General features: G+C 39.6%; 1 protein-coding gene across 1 annotated transcript; it reads left to right on the top strand.

Annotated features, from left to right (window-relative positions):
• Window position 1: 1 nt before the first annotated feature.
• dnajc5ab (DnaJ (Hsp40) homolog, subfamily C, member 5ab) lies at window positions 2-20,902 on the top strand. Its single transcript, XM_079239220.1, has 5 exons — window positions 2-157; window positions 14,492-14,660; window positions 14,959-15,172; window positions 16,540-16,711; window positions 17,799-20,902. Exons 2-5 carry the CDS (start codon window positions 14,554-14,556, stop codon window positions 17,894-17,896), a joined length of 591 nt encoding a protein of 196 aa, XP_079095346.1. The 5' UTR covers window positions 2-157; window positions 14,492-14,553; the 3' UTR covers window positions 17,897-20,902.
• The last annotated feature ends 742 nt before the right edge of the window (window positions 20,903-21,644 follow it).

Here is a 21,644-nt window from a genome sequence, read left to right as displayed (position 1 = left end):
AGCCGGTGTTGCGTTTAGCTCCGCGGCTGTATCATCGCGTGTGAATGGTTTAGCGGTGGAAAGCACAAGTGCAACTGGGATGCGAGGATTATAAACTTCAGCCAGGCTTTAATAAGAAGACAAACACACGTCACGTTGCCTGGGGTTGGAGGAAAAGGTAAGAAAAGCAGTGAGTTAGACAAGCAGAAAGAAGCTTTGCTGTCCTTGGATTAGTTAGCGAGCTAAGCGCTAAGCTAAGCGGCTAGGCTAGCTGCTAACACCTCCTTTAACCAACATGGATGCTGCTGGTTTGATGGAGATTATCCGCTTTAACCACGGTTTGATTCCCGGGCAAACCGGTCCTTTCTAGTTGGGATGAATTCCTCAGTAAATTGTGAGGAGGCAGTTGGATCAGAACCCGGAGCTTCTTATCGGTTATGATGGACAGAAACGTACATGATGTGTTCTGTCTTGGTGAAATAGTTCGAAGACAACAGAATAAATCCGGATTTACTTTGTCAAGCTTTGTGCTTTTGATCTCAGAGCTGACGCTGGGTTTGGAAAATGTTGGAGGGACAGGTGCAAGGTGGGGAGGAGGAGGAGGAGGAAGAGGAGATCAGATGGAGGTTCACAAAATGTTTGGATTAAAAACTGGCTAAATTAAACTAAAAGTTTGATTAATCGCTGTATCTCCTGGGACAGAATACATATAAGCATAACATAAATGCAGAATGGCAGAAGGTTTTTCCCATCTATGCATTGTGTGCATATATATATATATATATATATATATATATGAGAGGGAGAGATTGACTGATGGATAGATATACATACATATATACCGATAGATAGATATACATATATACATACCCACAGAGACCTTACATGTATATACATACATAATAGGGGTGGGAAAATCGGGGGGGGAAAAAAAAAAAAGATTGAAAATTGGCTCTTTTTTTTTTTGCTTCGCAGTTTTAAATCGTTATTTTTTTTCTTCAAATAAATAATAATCCATTATGAAATTTTCATAATTTTCTTAATCATCTTTTTATCGATCTTTTTACTTGTTTTCTTGGGCATTATAGCAGGAGAATGATGGTCTGGCTACTGTCTTGTTGTTTCCTTACTGAAATCAAGAAAATTGACAAGTAGAAAAATGTTTGTACAATTTTTTTTAGTCTACAAAAACCAGGAATATTTGCTATTTAAATCGAACCGGCACCCAAAAAAATCAGAATCGAATTGGGACAAATGCACATCGTCACAGCCCTAATACATAATAAGTCTCTGTGGTTTTATATATAAAAAAAAAACAAAAAATTAAAAAAAAATAAAATAAAAATATATATATATTTATATTATATATTATATATATTATATATTGGGGTGGGAAAATCGAATAAAAAAAATAGGAAATCGGGATTTTTTTCTTCACAATTTTAAAATCGATTTTTTTTTTTTTGTTTTAAAAAAAAAAAAAATTCAAATAAATAAAATTAATCCACTATAAAATTTTTGTCATTTTCATTTGTTTTTATTGATCTTTTTACTTGTCTTATTGGGCATTATAGGAGCAGAATGATGATCTGGCTACTTTGTTGTTTTTTCCTAACTGAAATCAAGAAAAATTACGAGCAAAAAGAAGTCTGTTTTTAATTACAAAAATTTGGTTTTATGCGCCACACTTTTTACAAACTGCCTCTGTGAGTGTGTGATTGCATGTGTGTGTGTCTGTAAAGGAGGCTGTTAGCTGAGTTTAATCAGTAACATCGTGTCATACCATTTTCCTTTGGCTTCTAAAACTAGCTCTTAAAACCGCTGTTATCAGGTCGTCGATCAAGCCGCTGTGAAGTAACTGTCAGTATCTTAATTTTTGTCTTTTATTTTTCCATCCATCTTGTTACATCTTCATGTAAACATAGGTTTAGAGATAGAGGTAGAGATATTATCATAAAGTGCTTATTATCTGCAGATTAACACCTTTAATGTTTATCCAGTGTGTTTTCATCAGACTGTTCCTCTCTGTGGCTTCGTGTTGTGCTGAAGTTCATGTGATTTAGCTGTTTTTCACATTAGCTAATGTAACTGTTAAAGCAGAAATGAAAATAATCAGCCTTCTGCATCAGCACAGATTCTGCATCGGTGCAGCAGGGATGCCAAGCAGTCATGTGGCAACTATGCATCAACTAAAGCGCAAGTTAAAGACGAGCTTTTAGCAATATAAATCGTGTCTTTTTGCTTCTGTACATAAAATAGTAACTTTTAGGATCATTAGCGCATGTCTGAAATTCTGTTTGCAGAAGGTTGTGCAACTTTAATGCTTTTAATAAATCGTACATCAGCTGTATTGTTGTTTCATTGAGCCCGATGTGGAAAACTGCTGTTATTAACGACAGAAATTCACTGTATTTTTTATTTTTTACTAAAACACTGAAATGATCCACTTCCATGTCACTTTGGATTTTGGTAAAATTATGGTTTTTGTGCATAAACAGCAGAAATATAAACAGTATCAAAGCATCTCCAGTCTCACTGGCAAATGATAAATTATCCCTTAAGTTCATTAATTCTGAAATATATGTATTCATTCAGGTCTTTTGCAGCTTGCTACATGGACAGTTGGGGTGGGAAAATCTCATTGAAAAATGGAAAATCAGGATGTTTTTGCTTCACAATTTTAAAATCTTTTTTTTATTTTTTGTAATTTGTAATTAATTTTTTTTCAAATAAATGAAATATAATCTATTATAAAATTTTGTCATTTTTATAGTTTTTATTGATCTTTTTACTCGTCTTCTTGGGCTTTATAGCAGCAGAATGACGGTCTGGCAACTGGGTTGTTGTTTTTTTTTCTTCCTTGAAATCAAGAAAAAGGACAAGCAAATAAAAAGTTTGATACATTTTTTTGTTTTTAATCTACAAAAATCAGCAATATTGAAAAATTGTGAGAATTGCAATTTAAATCAAATCAGAATCCCATCGAATCGGGACAAAAGCCCGACTGGACAGTGTCGGAGTTGATCTGATAGACTTGCACAGAGATGAGCGATGGGAATAATTCTGCTTTAATGTAACAGAACATTAATCAAGCTTCTGCATTAAATTATTATTTTATTTTGTATTGAAACAAAGCCAAATGATGGGATGGATAACCCGGAAAACTAGCAGCATGTCCTGGGACCAACACACGCTGCTATCAGGTCAGAAGACATGTTTTATGTCTCTGATTATATCTTTGAGTAAAGCGAAACCAAATCAAGTTGAAGCAGGTTCTATTCAGACTACCGGTTTCCATGGTTACCTCCTGAAGCGTTTTACTGAATGACAGATGAGGATGTATTCGCTATCATCAGGTAAAGTCGCTCATCAGTGAGAACCCGATGCATCGAATCGTGTTGATAAAAGACGAGTCGTATCTCCGAGGTTTTTACTGCTGCACCAGTGTGTTACAGTAGAAATAAATTAAGTTTAATCTACTTGTTTGTTCATAAAAAAAACAACTTTTAAGTAATTATTTTTATAGTCAGTTCATCGTTCAACAATTTTCCATTGAAAACCTGCCGTTGATTGATTTTCTTTACAGCGTGAAAATGTTTAGTGTTTGTTTCATGTCTTCTGTAGCATCGTAAAACAGAGAAAATCAGCTGTTTTAGCAGCAAACAGCACTCCAATGTTAGATGTTTCTGAGCTTGTTCGTTACCTTTTATTTCTTTTAAAACATTTTTTATGTCTTTTACATGTATTCTTCCTGATCTTAAAGTTGCGATTTAGTTCCTTTGCTTCTCTCTTCTAGTTGAGAAAAGTCCTATTTTTAACCTTTTAGTGACATTTTTTACACATTAACTGATTTTTAGCAATGAACTTGTTTCATAACTATGAGAAAAACTGATAGTTGAACTTTTTGCAAGTTTATCTGAAATGGCATTGTAGATGTAGGAGTTCTGGACTCTGGACCGTGTCAACACCTTTTTCCAGTCTAGGATCATTGTCCGGTTGCATGAAACCACTTCAGCTGCCGGACAGATGGACTCACATCTGAATCTGGAATACTTTGCTCTCTGGAGGAGTTTACGATCTGGGCTTGTTTACTGCCGAACAAGCCCAGATCATCATTCCTCCACCACTATGCATGATAGCTGGGGATTCTGACCGAACATCTCCAGATGCTCCAGAATCTCGGATGCTGCTTTGCAAACCTGAGCCATCTTCTCTTCTCCTGCAGAACTTCCAGACAAGCCATACTTGTTCCGTCTTTATCTAATAGTCTTAGCATGAGCCGTGACATGTAACGCGCTAACTGAGGCCTGGAATGTATGAGATGAATGTCGGCACTATGCAGTCTGACGTCCATGTCGGCTGACTTTCATTTTGTCCTCTTGTTTTATCTTTCCTCACATCAGTTTGGAAAAGTTGCTTCTACTCTTTCTCAGAATGACAAACAGCAAGAGTTGCTGATGTTTCTGATGTCCAGCCTCACTGGAAACTCCTTACAGGTTTTATATATATATATATATATATATATATATATATATATATATATATATATATATATATATATACACATACAGTTGTGCTAATATTTATTCATAACCTTTTCATTAAAGAAGGAAAAAAAACAGTTGCTGAAATAAGCTGAAATTGACTAAAGTAATAATAAATAAAATTTTATGAAAATCATGACATTATTTTCTAATTCTGGTTCAATAGAAATATTTTTTTTAAAAAGTAAACAAATAAGATCATTAATTACATATTACATCAGTCATAAAGTAATATTTAGTTGAAGAATCCTTTAATGTTTCCGCTCCAGTCAGGTGTTTTCTGTTCCTCTCAGTCAGACTTCTGCACCTGTTGACAGGTATTTTGTCCCACTGTTCAACAGAAAAGTCTCTCATTTGTCCAGGACACATTTGTTTATTTGTTTTCTTCAACTCAATTAAAAGAAAAAGCAGTCTTATATTACTAAATTATATTTTTGCAAATTTTTAGTTATTTTTTCTTTTTTTAAGTCTTCAGTTATTTGAGTGACTGTTGTAAATTCAGCTTTTTCTTTAATGAAAGGAGATGAATACATATGAGCATAACTGTATATTATTTTGCTTTTAATGTTTCATGTAAAGCACATGACAGGTGCTGTATAAATAAACTTGCCTTGCATATTATCACCCTCTCCAACCATGATTCAGGATGATGCTGTTATTAGTCCAATAAAGTGGCACGATTAAACGACTGATTCATCATAAAGATTGCTCAAAATTCGCCCGTTTCACAAATAAATATGTGTGGAAAATGTCGTAAGCTCAGAGCTGCTGCATGTTCGACAGGTTTTGCAGAAGAGACGTTGGTGAGGGGGAGTGTAGCAGAGGAAGAGTTGTTTCCTTTTAAATACATGGACCGGTTCGTCGTCGTTGGATTCACTGTGGAGGAACGTCTGAAAGCGCGACAGAAAAATTATGCAGTGAAAGGAGGAAATATGTCAAATATGCAGGATAGTCACCTGGTTTTATGTGGCGGTTAATGTTCAGTAACTTGGTTAAGTTCTGTTAATGTTTAGCTTCACTAACTTTGACATTCAGTGTTATTTTGTCATTTAAAATGTTCGATATTCAGGTTGTCTTTACAGCAACACGACGAGCTAAATGTCGTGCTAAACACATGAAACGTACAATTTTAACTTCTTGTTACACATAGTTTTGCTGTTCGTAGATGATTGACTCAAGTCAAGGTACAATAAAACATCAGTGGCAGTGATATAGATTATCAGTAATCCATGGGGATCGGAGCAAAGTCGAGATTTGATGCAATCTCGCTGGAATCGGCAGGAACTGATGAGTTTATAAAGCCCTGAAATGACGGGAAATGACGCCATACAAATACAGCTGAATTGTTTTTAATTTTTTTTTCTTTAAAACAAATTCTTGGATTTGTTGATTGTTTACAAAATAGAAAGTTGTTGGAAAAAGACGTTTTGGTTACTTTGTTTTTATATTTTATTTGTATAAAAACAGATTTAGGTCAATAAATAGGAATGTTCATGTGATTGTACACATTTATAGTGTTGTGAAATTAATATAGAATAATCATAATAATTATAAAATTGTCATTATTCCACTGACAGTAATTTTACAAAAAAAGTCTAAAATAATAATGACATGGGGCCAATCAAAACCGACTTTCACAATCAATAATCAATGTATTCTTGCTCCTGTCAATTATTTAAATATTTCTCTTAAACATTTAAAAGATATTCATGAAATGATATTATATACTGTGTCTGATTCTTTTTACTTATCTTAACAGGAATATCTGCTCTTCTGTTGAAATATTTGCAACAAACTTTCAGCGATCTATATTCCATATGGAGGGTTTTCATTTTGAGCGGTCATAGGGAATTTCTGCAGACCATGAGGCAGCATTTATATGATCTCACTGACTTTAACTTTCTCTCCTCTGGCTTCTTCGTCTTCATAACTACTAATGATTTCTTTTTTTTTTTAAATGTAAAAGTTAACGGTGTGTTAAATTCTGACTGATTGCTGCCGTGCAGCAGCTTAACGTACAGCTTACGTTAGCAGACTTCTGGTCAGTACTGCTATGATTCCTGCTGCACCGTTACCATGGCTGGGATGCATTAATGCTGAAGATGCATTTTGCTAATGAACAGGCCTCATTGTGCACCACAAGATTTTGCCAAGATTTAAACACTGATCGAAAGAAAGCAATCCTCTAATTCAGAAGGGGTCACGACCCCCACAGGGGTAAATTACACAAAAATAAGATTTTTAAAAAATGTTTTTTTTTAAGCTAAAATAGTTAAACTATGGATGAGTATGATATTATACACATTTATTAAATGTAAAATAAAAAAATATGCAAAAGATATGATAAATATAATAAACATAATGTGCAAAAACCAGTAAAATATTAAAACTGTAGCATCCCGCTGCTCCTTCCTTACAGTAACTGCAGAACAATATGTGCCTTCAAGTCAGTCGCCAAAACACCAGAAAAGTCTCTAATAACTCCAGTAAAAGCTGCTAGATTTGTCGCTTTTAACAAAAAAAGTCTCCAGATTTAGCGAGAAAGTCGCCAAGTTGGCAACAGTGTCTGAATGAAAGCAAAGCGGCTGTGGGAGGAGTTTACAGCACAGCGCTGCAACGCCAGAGACGCTCGATTAGCAGCTGAAGACAGCAGGAGAGGAAACTGCAGAGAGAAAAATAATCACACCTTTTTATTTTTATCATCGTTGAAAACCCAGATTGTAGTTGAGATTAAAATCCCATTAATCGCCCAGACCTACCTGCAGGGATGATGTCCTGCAGGTTTTTTAGGTATGTCTGCTGCCTGCAGGGTTGTGCAGAGCTCGTCAGAGTCAGGAGTGTTGCAGGGACACTCAGAAAGCCTGCAGAGCTCCATGCCTCTGGAACCAGGACTAAAGATCCAGAACAGAAAACCAGCATTTGGCTTCCTGCTGTGCATGTGGAACAGCTGTGTTTACAGTGCTGGCTGTAGCGTGTCCGACTACTGTATTGATCTTTGTAATCTGATCTCAGAAGGCACCGTAGTCAATAACAGCGTGATGTTTTCATTCTGAAACCAAATAGATATGAAAACACTCAAACTGACCTCATTAAAAACAGATTCTGCTGGTTTTTGTCTACTGGGACAGTTTAGAGGTTAAGCATGGTTTAGAAGAAGTTCGCTCCAAATAAGGTGGCACAATCAATCATTTTTACCAGAGTCACAACTTGGGCACCTTATTTTTAACCTGTTCAGAAAAATGATAATCTTAGGTGTTTATTTGACACCTCAGAGGACAATTATAAGATTTTGTGCAAAGTTTTTACAATAATGTGATGCAAAATAGCTCCGAAACTCTAAGTGTTACATGTCACATCATCAGGAAACATAACATTTTAATGAATAGAAATCATTAGTAGTTATGATGAAGACGAAGAAGCCAGAGAGAAAGTAAGTCAGTGTCTGACATGTGACCGTATAAATGCTGCATCATTGTCTGCAGAAATCCCCTGTGACCGCTCAAAATGAAAACGCTACATGTGGAATATAGATCTGCCAAGATTAGTCGATTATGAAATAAATCTTGTGTTACCAGGAAGTGAAATGTACTTAATGTTTGGTGCTTACAGTAAAAAATGGGAAGCTGGAATGTCCAATACGTACAAACTCGTGTCAAATGTCCTTGTTAGGATATAAGTAATGAAAGTACTGGTGGAGTAATATCAGTTGATTTACTTCTTCATATCAGAAAACTTTATAGCTAATTAATTATGAGATATAATGTTAATATAAAAGCTTCCCAATTTCAAAGTGAAATAAAAGAGTCTTCGACTGTAGCAGACTTGTGCAAACCGCTCTCACACCATTTAAAACTGTGTTTTTATCAGTATGAACAAGTTATCTAAAAACATGTTGTAAGATCAAGAAATGACACAGCAACGTGTTGGCTCTAAGAAGCGGGGGAGGGAAAAAATGGTATTAATGAGGAAGTGATGACAAAGAGGTACAACAGGATTTTGTTGTTTTAATAACTCCCAGTACAGGATCGATTACACCTCTGTAAATTTGTGGAAAAACCAAATGTTGCTGGAAAGATATTTTCATTTTCTATTTACACTTACACCCCCCTCCTTCCCAAATTTAATACTTTCTTATAACCTTTGTGCCCATAATGTCCACACACAATAACTGCTATAAAATCATCATAAATGTTTTTTCTTTTTTTTCATGAATATCTTGAATTATTTCAGATCTAATTTAAAATAAAAACAAATGAACATTTTTAGGATTTTCTTTCAAAGGCTGTCGCTCACATTTAGAATAGATTACGGTTCAGGTACTACGATTTGGTAATTAAACAATTATCAGGATTTTCTTTTTTCCATGTTGAGGGTTTTCACCATACACTGTATATAAAAAGATGGGCGGAGCCTCCGTGATGTCACCCGTAGGTTTCTGAAGAGCTGAATTAAGACTCGTGGGCGGTTCCTACCATCACCATCTTGGCAGGGGCATGCGTGCCTGGAAAAACTAAATATGGACAAAGAGGTGGAGCTGAGAGGGGGGCTGTGAGTGTCATGGTGGATGATTGACATCTAGCAAACTCTGAGCTTCCTGTAGCTAAGAGCTAACCTAGCTAACCCGGAGATAACAGGAGCTAACCAGCTAACGGAGGTAAGCGGGCTAAAGCTAAGTCACGTTGTTAACCGGCTAAAAACCGCGGTTGTTCTACGTTCTTCTTACTTGAAATGGGAGATCGGGTACTTGTCAATCAAAAGGACCCGCCCCTAAATATGCCGAATTTTGAGATTAAATTACTTTAAAACGGGCGAGTTAGAAAATAATTCTCTCCCCCCACAGTGGTCATGAAGGTAAACCTGACCTATTAAACCTAAAATCGATTTTTGAACCAGGCTGTAAACATGTTTATTTCTGCTGTAAACATGTTTATTTCTGCTGTAAACATGTTTATGTCTGCTGTAAACATGTTTATGTCTGCTGTAAACATGTTTATTTCTGCTGTAAGCATGTTTATGTCTGCTGTAAACATGTTTATTTCTGCTGTAAACATGTTTATTTCTGCTGTGAAGTTGGTCTTTTTAACATGGAGTCTATGCGGATTTGCTCTGTTTTGCAGCCCCTAGTGCTGCGTGGTGGCATAGTGGTAAATACTGTGGCCTCACTGCAAGAAGGTCGCTGGTTCGATCCTGAGCTGGGGCAAGGTTTGGACAGTTTGGAGTTTGTATGCGTGTTTTCTCTTTGGCTTCCTCCCACTGTCCAAAGACATGCATGTTAGGTCTAAATTGCCCATAGGAGTGAGTGTGAGTGGTTGTCTCTGTGTGGCCCTGCGATGGACTGGCGAGCTGTCCAGAGTGTACCCCGCTTTTCACCCAAAGACCGTTGTGATAGGCTCCAGCTTCCCCGCGACCCTTCATCTGACTAAGTGGTTAGGATAATGGATGGATGGAGCCCCTAGCGGATGAGGGGGGAACTGCACTTTTTGGCACTTCACTTTTAACCGCCAGCAGTTGCTTGGTTTTGACAGATAGATCTCTCTAGGCTGGTTTGTTCTGGCACCATATTCTTTCAGGTGATGGTGGATTTATCGGTGCTTTATTGGATGCTGACTGGTTCTCCAGGGCTTTGTCTGTGACCTGTTTATAAAGCTCCTTTTTCTTTATTGTGTGTCTTGATTAGCAGTGGCTCAGACTGCAGGGATTCTCAGAACAATACAGATCCATCTGTGACTCAACACAGATGGACCTGATTTACTGAAGTCTGTGACTTCTGAAGGTCACTACAAGCACCAGAGATTATTTTGGAGTTTCATAGTAAAGTGGCATGGGCATTTACATGCTTCTCCTCTTTTTTTATTGATCAGAATATTTGATTAAAAATATCTTTCTCTTTGTGGATCAGTTCAGTGTTGCCTCATTCTGGTTTCTTCTGTCCTCCATCATGTCCATTTCCTCCAGGTCTGGAGTTAGCGTTTGGTTTCTTTCCGATCCACAGTTCACATCTATGTCCTGCCATCTCACAAACTGACTGATCAGTAATAATAATTACTTAGCTTATTGTCCATGACTAATACACCCCCAACTGCAGAGTAATCAGAGTATTTCTGCAGATGTAGGACTCAGACTTGTATTAGAAGCCAGAGATGTACAGTGTGAAGAGAAACGGTTTGAGTACAGAGCCTTGCGGTGCTCCAGTGCTGCTGACCTCCATCTCGGTTACACACCCTTTTCAGTTTGTGAGATAGTCATAGATCCAGATTAATGTGGAGGAATCCACCTGGACTTTCCTGGAGTTTCTCAAACAATACTGCAGGCATAGTTGTGTAAAAAATACTTGAGAAATCAGAGACGTGCAGTAACACACAGTGACGCCCAGTGACATGGAGTAACACACAGTGACGCGCAGTAACATGGAGTAACACACAGTGACACCCAGTAACGGGCAGTAACACACAGTGACGCCCAGTAACATGCGGTAACACAGAGTGACGCCCAGTAACATGCGGTAACACACAGTGACGCGCAGTAACATGGAGTAACACACAGTGACGCACAGTAACATGGAGTAACACACAGTGACACCCAGTAACGGGCAGTAACACACAGTGACGCCCAGTAACATGCGGTAACACAGAGTGACGCCCAGTAACATGCGGTAACACACAGTGACGCGCAGTAACATGGAGTAACACACAGTGACGCGCAGTAACATGGAGTAACACACAGTGACGCGCAGTAACATGGAGTAACACACAGTGACGCGCAGTAACATGGAGTAACACACAGTGACGCGCAGTAACATGGAGTAACACACAGTGACACCCAGTAACGTGCAGTGACACACAGTGACGCCCAGTAACATGCGGTAACACACAGTGACACCCAGTAACATGCGGTAACACACAGTGACGCCCAGTAACATGCGGTAACACACAGTGACGCGCAGTAACATGGAGTAACACACAGTGACGCGCAGTAACATGGAGTAACACACAGTGACGCGCAGTAACATGGAGTAACACACAGTGACACCCAGTAACGTGCAGTGACACAGTGACGCCCAGTAACTTGGAGTAACACAGTGACGCCCAGTAACTTGGAGTAACACACAGTGACGCCCAGTAACATGGAGTAACACACAGTGACGCCCAGTAACATGGAGTAACACACAGTGACGCCCATTAACATGCGGTAACACACAGTGATGCCCATTAACATGCGGTAACACACAGTGACGCCCAGTAACATGCGGTAACACACAGTGACGCCCAGTAACATGCGGTAACACACAGTGACGCCCAGTAACATGCGGTAACACACAGTGACGCCCAGTAACATGCGGTAACACACAGTGACGCCCAGTAACATGGAGTAACACACAGTGACAAGCAGTAATGCGCTGTAATACGTAGTGATGCACAGTAACAGACAGTGATGCGCAGTCACATGCAGTGTCATGCAGTAACACACAGTGAGGCGCAGTAACACACGGTACTGCAAAGTAATGCGCGGTGACACGCGGTGACATGAGTGACGCGCAGTGACACGCAGTGATGCGCAGTAACATGCAAAAAAAACTACCTTGGTATGTGATTTTGCTCATCAGAAAACACATTTGTCACTCTTAAACCCACAGAATAGCACCATATGCTGCCCCTCTTATTACAGCGTTAGCTATTTATGTCTTCCTGTTTGTCCCCGTGCACGGCTAACTTGACTTCCAGCTTACATACCAACACTAAATCTCATTGGTCGGCTTCCTCATGTGGGCGGGTCTTTTAGTTCAAGCTTTACTCCTGACAGGCTGGTTATGATGTTCAACACACACACCAGCATAGTGTCATTATGTTGCTAATCCCTGTTGACTTGTCCTCATTGGCTAATCCCAGTCAGATGGAGGGGCAGGGGGTCTGCGTTACTACTGGTTAATCCGAGGAGCAGTAGTAGGCGGGATTGAGGAAGGTGTTAAATCAGACATGTTCAGGAAAGGCAGTGTTACCTTGACAATAGAGGCCATCTGGTCCAACTTGTCCTATAAATATTCAGTTGTCTTTTTCTCCACAGTTTGACATGTTTCCGTTTTCCGTCTTCTGAAAGCTAGAGTCTCTGGTTTAATCCACACTGTGCTTTCTCATTGTCTTCCTGTTTATAATTATCCCAGTATACTTAGGTGACAAGCCAGTGACAATCTGCTAAACTTAACCTCCTCCCACTTTCTCTAAGAGTTTAACACGCTTAGAGAAACGTCTTCCCAGTCTGCGAGCTGTGAAGACACCGAGTATCTGACATCATCTGCAGATTTTCATCACAGACACATGGGAATTAATTTAGACGTAATAATCAGAAATGACCAATAGTCCCATGAACAGATCACATCAGCGATGGCTGGATGCAGGAGAAGTTTTTGTTCCCTTTTATGATAAGTATAAGTATACTTTTGTCCCGATTCAATTACGATTTTTTTGGGTGCCAATTCGATTTAAATTGCGATTCTCACAATTTTTCGATATTGATGATTTTTGTAGACAAAAAAAGTATTAAAATTTTTCTTTGCTCGTCATTTTTCTCGATTTCACTAAAAAGGTAAAAACAAAAAACAATAAAAATGACAAAAATTTCATCATGCATCATTTTTATTTATTTGAAAAAAAAATTTTTAAATTATGAAGCAAAACATCCAGACATTCAATTTTTCCATTCGATTTTCCCACCTCTAATTAATATGCTGTATATTAATGATTCTCCAAATAATTAACACGTTAACACAGATCCCAGAAGTCCTAGCAGTGGTTCAGAAGACTCCTTTTGATTTTACCTTAACCCTTTCAAGCCCAGTTGAAGAAAAAATGAGAAAATTTTAGTATTTAGTTGACGTTTGAACAAAATTTAAAAATAATATAAATAATAATACTTTTTTGTATATTAAACCTTTTGTTTAAAATCTTTGTGTAGTATTAATCAAAATGTATTTTTGTATCAGGGGTGGGAATTCAAATCGAAAAATGGAAAATCAGGATTTGTTTTGCTTCTTTTTTTTTTTTCCAATTTTAAAATCAATTTTTTTTTGGGGGGGGGGGGGGGGGGGGGGGGGGGGGGGTTAAAAAAAAACACCTCCATTATAATAATAATCCAATATAATTTTTTTTGTCATCTTTTTGTTTTTATTGATCTTTTTTACTTGTTTTCTTGGGCATTATAGCAGCAGAATGATGGTCTTGCTACTGTGTTGTTTCTTTCTCATCAAAATCAAGAAAAATGACGAGCAAAAAAAAAGTTTTATACATTTTTTTTTTGTTTTTAATCTTTTTAATTTTAATTTTAATGAAGTGTTGTGTGAATCGCAATTTATATCGAATCAGCACTCAAAAAATTTGAATCGAATCGGGATGTAAGCAAATCGTCACAGCCCTAATGTATGTTTATATGACTATACAGACCTATGCAATGCTTATGTCATGTAAAGAAGTAAATTATTTCTGGGTTATTATGCTGTTTTTTTTTCTGGCTTGGCACACTGAAGATCAGCTTCTGCTGCACCTGGAACTGGACTCTCCTGGGATAAAGCAAACACCTGAAGTTTAGTTTAGCGTTCCAGCTGTGGAGATGAGAGAGAAAGCTGGACCGGGAAACATGACAGAACCACCGATCTGAACCTGAACCTCCACCACCACCACGTTCACCCTGAACCTCCAAACTTTAAACCATCTTAAAGGAACATTACGTAACTTTTGACCTTAAAATCGTTGGCTCCTGGACTCATCTAGAGCCGCTGCTGCCCAGCAGCGTCCCGAGGCTGAGAAACCGACACGATACAACTTGTCTTACCGGAAGCACGAAAATCGTTCAGGTCATAACGTCCGCCCATCTGATCGGCCGTCACAGAGTCAAACGTTTCCACTTCATCGCAAGGTGTTTTGTTTTTTAGTTCATAACCTGACCCATGGCTGCTTGTTGATGCTTTTACCTGACAGGTGAGAGGCTGAGCGAGCGAGGGAGCAAGTAAAGGAAGGAAACCCAGACAGACAGACAGACCATGGACCACCAGAGACAGAGGACCCTCTCGACGTCAGGAGAATCTCTTTACGTCGTGCTGGGAGTTGACAAGAACGCCACGACAGAGGACATCAAGAAATGCTACAGGTACTTTTTCCATTTTCCTCCGCCTGCAGACAGGAAGTCTCTCGGCTGTTGGGACGTTTCAGACCACTAGAGGGAGTCAAAGGCCAGTCGACTCTCTTTTTATTGACTAAACAGAAGATTTCAATCCTTCTCAGCTTGATTTAATGCCTCAAGTTGCATCATTCTTCATCCTGTTGCCTTTTAAAGATTAAGGAAAATCTTACATGTCAGGTCTCTGTGTGGAAAGATATTTAATATATTATCTAAAATCTGTGGGAATTCATGTCTTCATGTTTATCTTCCTCTTCTCTTCCTCAAGGAAACTGGCTTTGAAGTTTCACCCTGATAAAAACCCCGACAACCCAGAAGCAGCCGACAAGTTTAAGGAAATAAACAACGCTCACTCCATCTTGGTGGACCCCACCAAGAAGAACATCTATGATAAATACGGCTCGCTGGGGCTCTACGTGGCGGAACAGTTCGGAGAGGAGAACGTCAACACCTACTTTGTTCTGTCCAGCTGGTGGGCCAAGGTATGCCTCGCCATAAACATGTGATATTTCTGCTTTGAAGATAGAAATGAGTGTCTGTTATTTAAAGTTTGTCTCGCCTTTTCCACCTCATATATATGATATAATATGATCTCATGTCATGTAATATAATATAGTATAGAATATGTACTGTAATGTCATATAATATATTATTCTATAATAAAATATATAATATAATGTCATGTAATATTATATCATGGAATGCAATATAATATAATAGTATAGTATAATATATTCATTCATTCATTTTCTGAACCGCTTAATCCAATTCAGGGTCGCGGGGAAGCTGGAGCCTATCCCAGCTAGCTTTGGGTGACAGGCAGGGTACACCCTGGACAGCTCGCCAGTCCATCGCAGTATAATATAATCTATATAATATATAATGTATTATATGTCATATAATATATTATTTTATAATAATAATATATATCATGTACTGTAATATATATCGTATAATATAGTATAATATAATGATACTAGGTTTGTTAAACTTGTAACTACTTATTAATCAATATAAAATGATAACTTGAATACAATAAATACACGAGCAGCCCAGTTGATCAGGTCCAGCTTCTAGTCCCGGATTGGACCAGTTTTGTAGTCCCGGGATGGACCAGCTTCTAGTCCCAGGTTGGACCAGATTCTAGTCCCGGGTTGGACCAGTTTTGTAGTCCCGGGTTGGACCAGTTTTGTAGTCCCAGGTTGGACCAGCTTCTAGTCCCAGGTTGGACCAGCTTCTAGTCCCGGGTTGGACCAGTTTTGTAGTCCCGGGTTGGACCAGCTTCTAGTCCCAGGTTGGACCAGCTTCTAGTCCCGGGTTGGACCAGTTTTGTAGTCCCGGGTTGGACCAGTTTTGTAGTCCCGGGTTGGACCAGTTTTGTAGTCCCGGGTTGGACCAGTTTTGTAGTCCCGGGTTGGACCGGCTTCTAGTCCCAGGTTGGACCAGTTTTGTAGTCCCGGGTTGGACCAGTTTTGTAGTCCCGGGTTGGACCGGCTTCTAGTCCCGGGTTGGACCGGCTTCTAGTCCCAGGTTGGACCAGTTTTGTAGTCCCGGGTTGAACCAGCTTCTAGTCCCGGGTTGGACCGGCTTCTAGTCCCGGGTTGGACCAGTTTTGTAGTCCCGGGTTGAACCAGCTTCTAGTCCCGGGTTGGACCGGCTTCTAGTCCCGGGTTGGACCAGGACAGGAAGTAACCAAACGTGAAGGAAAATCCCAGTAGATCACGTTCTGCTTCCTCATCCTGATGCTCAGTTTGGACTTCAGGAGTTGCTGCGTTGTGATTGGCTGATATTTGTGTTGAACATGTGGCGTGTGGTCCGTTAGCATCTTTCTCTTCTCTTTGTCCCTCAGGCCTTGTTCGCCTTCTGTTGCCTGGCAACAGGCTGTTACTGCTGCTGCTGCCTGTGTTGCTGCTGTAACTGTTGCTGTGGTAAATGTAAACCTCGACCGCCCATGGACCAGGAACCCGAGTTCTACGTGTCCCCGGAGGACCTCGAGGCCCAGATGAGCGCAGAGGAGAGAGGTGAATAAAACCATGTTGCCATAGTGACTGAATCTTGCCGCATAAACTGATTTAACTTCATTAATACATCACTTTCATAATAAACAAGTGTAGCAAAGTCGCAGTTTTCTTCTGCACCACATTATCAGCGTTGTTTCAGCTGTTCGGCCCCTCGAGCTGCCGCTGCATCTGCTAAAATATAAATCACTGAGTTTATCGTGTTTAATATCTTAAATGTCTCGTATTTATCCCTCAAACGGTTCAAAATGTTCGTAAACATTAATGTTGGAAACGCAAAACACTTACTTTTTTGTAAGGCTGTAGTTGGTTGGGACAACTTACGGAAGTAGTTTTTTTAGCGTAACGGATTTCTAGTTCTTCGTAGGAAACATTACTAATAGAAAAATGTTAACTTAACCCGACCATCACCTGTAAAAGTCCAAAGAGCAGAAATACCAGCATTCAGAAGGCATAAAAATATCACACAAATAAAAATAATAAAATATGACTAAACGTTAATGTTGGCGACTCCTGTTCAATTCATATATCCTACATTTAATCAGCATTTATTACATATAAACGATGATTTACCACCATAGACCGTATAAGAAAGATGGACGAAGCCTCTGTGGTAAAAAGTGAAGCCTATGTGGAAGTCCATAAAACTGCAGTTCCCCCGTCATCCACCAGGGGCTCCAAAACAGAGCAAATCCCCATAGACTCCCATGTTAAAAAGACCAACTTCACATCAGAAATAAATATGTTTACAGCAGAAATAAACATGTTTACAGCAGAAATAAACATGTTTACAGCCGGAATAAACATGTTTACAGCAGGAATAAACACGTTTACAGCAGAAATAAACACGTTTACAGCAGAAATAAACACGTTTACAGCAGAAATAAACACGTTTACAGCAGAAATAAGCATGTTTACAGCCTGGTTCAGCCTGGTCCTTTTGATTGACAGGTACCTGATCTCCTGCTTCAAGTAAGAAGAACGTAGAACAACCGCGGTTTTTTTGCCCATTAACAACGTGACACCAAAGCTTCTGATATCTCCTGGTTTTTTCAGTTTTCTAATCCGTGTGCGTTTGTTTTCTTCCCAGATGGCGGCGACCCCATCGTCATGCAGCCGTCATCGGCCACAGAAACCACCCAGCTCACCTCTGATGCACACCACAGCTACAAGACTGACTCATACTGAACACACACACTTTACAAGTAATCACAGCCACTAGGGCTGGGCAGATTTCCACCTTCCAGCCAACTGCGCTTACTTTTTCTCACTTTTCTCTCTCGTTTTTTTGGTTTCAGTCGACTGTACGGCTGCAACTTTCTCTCTAATAATCACCATTTTGTCAGAGAACGTGTTGCCCAGCCCTAACGGCTACTCTATCAGTCAGTAACACACACTCTCTGCGTATGCTGCACACATACACACTTGTTTCTTTGATTCTTCTCATGCACATCAGAGGAAACCAACGGATACGAGCTCTGCAGCTCATCCCTTTTTCTTTTTTACATTTAAAATGTTTTATTCAGACAGATGAAGGGGAGAAAAGAGGGAGAAACCTGGAAGGGAAATAAAAAATTATCTTTTAACTTGGATAATTTTAGTTTCAGATCACACCTGAATAAGCCCTGCTTTGTCTTTCCTGGAACATAACAGACAAGTGTCAGTTTTATTCCCAGGAAGTTTTTACCTGTAAATTTTCTTTTTATTCTTCAGAAATGTAAAGTAGAGGAAATAAACAATGAAACACAAGGAATAGTTGTAGAATGCACACTGAATTTCAAGAGGGATACTTTTTTCAGGCAAAGATTTATGAAAAGAGGGGGGAAATTTTTTTTTTAGCTTCTTAAATGCCATAAAATTGGAATTTCTTTCAGTTTGCACTAATCTGACATCACCAGCATTAACGTGAGCAGGCCTACGGGTCGGTGTGTGCTTCCTGGATCTGGATGGCATCACGACACAATAACTTTTACAGTCAAATTTCATCATGTTTGTTGTTTAAAGCGTGTTTGTTCACCTTTTAATTCTCTTATGAGCATCGTAAAAAGAAACACTGCCCGTCCAAGAAATATGGCGGTGTGATATGTTGTTGGACCTGCGTTAGCTTTGGTTCCAGCTGCATTCGCTGCGTCACTGTTTTTAATACGCTTCTACAGTTCGTTTCCTTCCAGTTTTGTGGTCATTTTTTACCACGATCTTGTATTGATGATGGGAGAGTCCGACCATGCAAAAAGTCTTCTCCAGCACGTCCCGACGATCCTCCATGGGGTTCTCAAAGGTTGCCCTTTGTCACTGATTCTGTTCATGACTTTGTTTGGTCAGAATTTCTCGGCTCAGCCGAGGTGTTGTGGAGATCAGGATTTGTTTTGTGGTCTCAGGATCAGGCCTCTGCTTTTGTAGATGGTTCTGTTGGCTTCATCAGGTTGTTATCTCCAGCTCACGCTGGAGCATTTCTCAGCTAAATGTGAAGCGGCTGGGAAGAAAATCAGAACCGTCATATCCGAGACTACGGTCCTTTAGCAAAGTGTCCTCTCCTGGTCGGGAATGGGGTATCTCAGGGTTTTGTTCATGTAAGAGAGAAGGATGAATCAGGCGATTGAGAATCCAGAAGAGTCAGATGAAATGGCTCTGGCATCTGGTCGAGATACCTCCTGGACATCTGCCTGGTTAGGAATGTCCCACCAGGAGGAAAACCCAGGGAAGACCCAGGACATGCTGGAGTGATCAGATCTCTCAGGATCTTCCTGAATGAGCTGGAAAAAGTGACCTTAGAGAGGAAAGTCTCGGTTTCTCTGCTAAGGCCCGCTGGAAAAGCAACAAATGATGGATGGATACATCTGAGCTTCTTTTCCACGATGGCAGGACGTGTCTTCCAGCGTGGTGGTTGAAGACATGAAGCTGCTCTGCCTGAACATCAGGCGGCTTTTTCTCTTAAACCTTCCAAATGAATAAAAACAATCCCAGGCTTAATATTCATACGAAGTATAAAGCAGGAAGTTGAACTTACACGACGGTCAGTTTCATTTTTCCACTTTTTTATAAAAACAAACATGTTATTTGACATTATCTTTCTGCTTTGCCTCCAAACAAAGCTCTCACCTTCAGTGACAATATTTACTCATTAACTCCTCTCAGCCTCGTAATCAATATTTTCCATCAATAACTTAATGATAATAACCAGAAATAACTGAACTAGCTCCTGTAACGTCGTGCTCCAGAGGTAAACTCCTCCAGATTCTGTCGTCTTCCTCACATAAAGACACTTTATGCAGCCACCAGCAAACAAACAGCCCTCCTCTTCCTCCCAGCTTCCTTCCTCTTCTTCCTCGCCTCTTCTCAGCCTGTATTAGCCGTCTGTTCAGGTTTCCTGGAACCTGAGCGCCCAGATGTTATTTTCTCTTTACTTTAGCTTTTGTTTGTGAGACTGTTGAAATGCTGTACATGTCGTGTAAATGTTTAGATTTGACACTTCAGGTTTTTCCTGGACGTCTCTAGATTCGCTTTTCACCATTTTTTTTTCTTATTTATGTCATCAATAAAGGGAGGATGTTGATATCCAGAGTCTTACTATCTGATGTGGCGGGACTTTTGTAGATTTAATTATTATAGCAGTTTGCAACAATCAGTCTTGTTAGGATATTTTATTTGTGGCACACCAGTAGCAGTCCAGTAGGATGGAAATTTACTTGTTTCATTGTTTTTGTAAGAAAAAAAGAAAAACTACGTTGAACCGAACTGGTTCATTTATTTCCTGCACATCCACCATGAAGTCCTACATATCGTGAGAAGCTGCGATACGTGCTGATGAAGTGTGTTTTACTGCTAGATAAACGGTTAAAATCAGCTAATGCAAATAAAATTTACCACTAAAAAGAAATGAAGTTTGAACCAAATGAAAATGTCGCTTCAGCCTGAAAATCCAGGAACGTGGAATCTGGACACTTTCCGTCACTAAACAGAGACAGAAAAGAGAAGTTAAGTGTGGACGTTTTATTTATTTTGCTTCTTATCTGGTTGCAGTATTAGCCTGTAAGTGGAGGATTTTAGATGTGAACGATGGGATGAGCTACGTGGACTTTAGACATGAAGGTTTTTCTGTTTCTAGCATGGACTGATATGTTTGTGTCTGTCAGGCAGACATTTCTGGGTTTAATCAATGAAGTATGTGATGTATGGTGTAAAATAAATTATGATGCTTCAGAGTCTCGTGTGTCAATGCTTCTTTATTTCATTTATTTATTTTTTATTGTACATGTAAAAGAGTCATTTGCTTCACTAATCTGTATTGAAGATTACAGAAACCCAGAGCGGCCACGTCAGCAATGTCTGATTAAAAATTAGAAAAGAAGCAGAAGTGATGCTTAGAAGTGGGGGAGAAGATGTTCCGGTCCCACTTTGGTCCCCTTAGTCCCAACATGACCTGGTTTAACCTCCACAGCCTCCCTGAGTCCTGCTGCTGACCATGTCCATCCCTTTCTGAGCACAGTGTAGCATCTTCTGATGGAAACTTCCAGCAGGATGATGCACCATGTCACAAAGCTCACATCATCTCCACCATGACTATGAGTTCACTGTCCTCCAACGGCCTCCACAGTCACCAGATCTACATCCAGCAGAGCAGCTTTGGAATGAGGTGGAACGGGAGATTCTCATCATGATGAGGTGGAACGGGAGATTCTCATGGTGATGAGGCGGAACGGGAGATTCTCATAGTGATGAGGCGGAACGGGAGATTCTCATCATGATGAGGTGGAACGGGAGATTCTCATGGTGACGAGGTGGAACGGGAGATTCTCATCATGATGAGGCGGAACGGGAGATTCTCATGGTGATGTGGTGGAACGGGAGATTCTCATGGTGATGAGGTGGAACGGGAGATTCTCATGGTGATGAGGTGGAACGGGAGATTCTCATGGTGATGAGGTGGAACGGGAGA

The sequence above is a fragment of the Telmatherina bonti genome (genome assembly GCF_933228915.1).
Source record: "Telmatherina bonti genome assembly, chromosome: 4".
Classification (NCBI taxonomy): Eukaryota; Metazoa; Chordata; class Actinopteri; order Atheriniformes; family Telmatherinidae; genus Telmatherina; species Telmatherina bonti.
The sequence above is the reverse complement of the archived record's forward strand: the minus strand, read 5'-3'. Positions and strand labels throughout refer to the sequence as shown.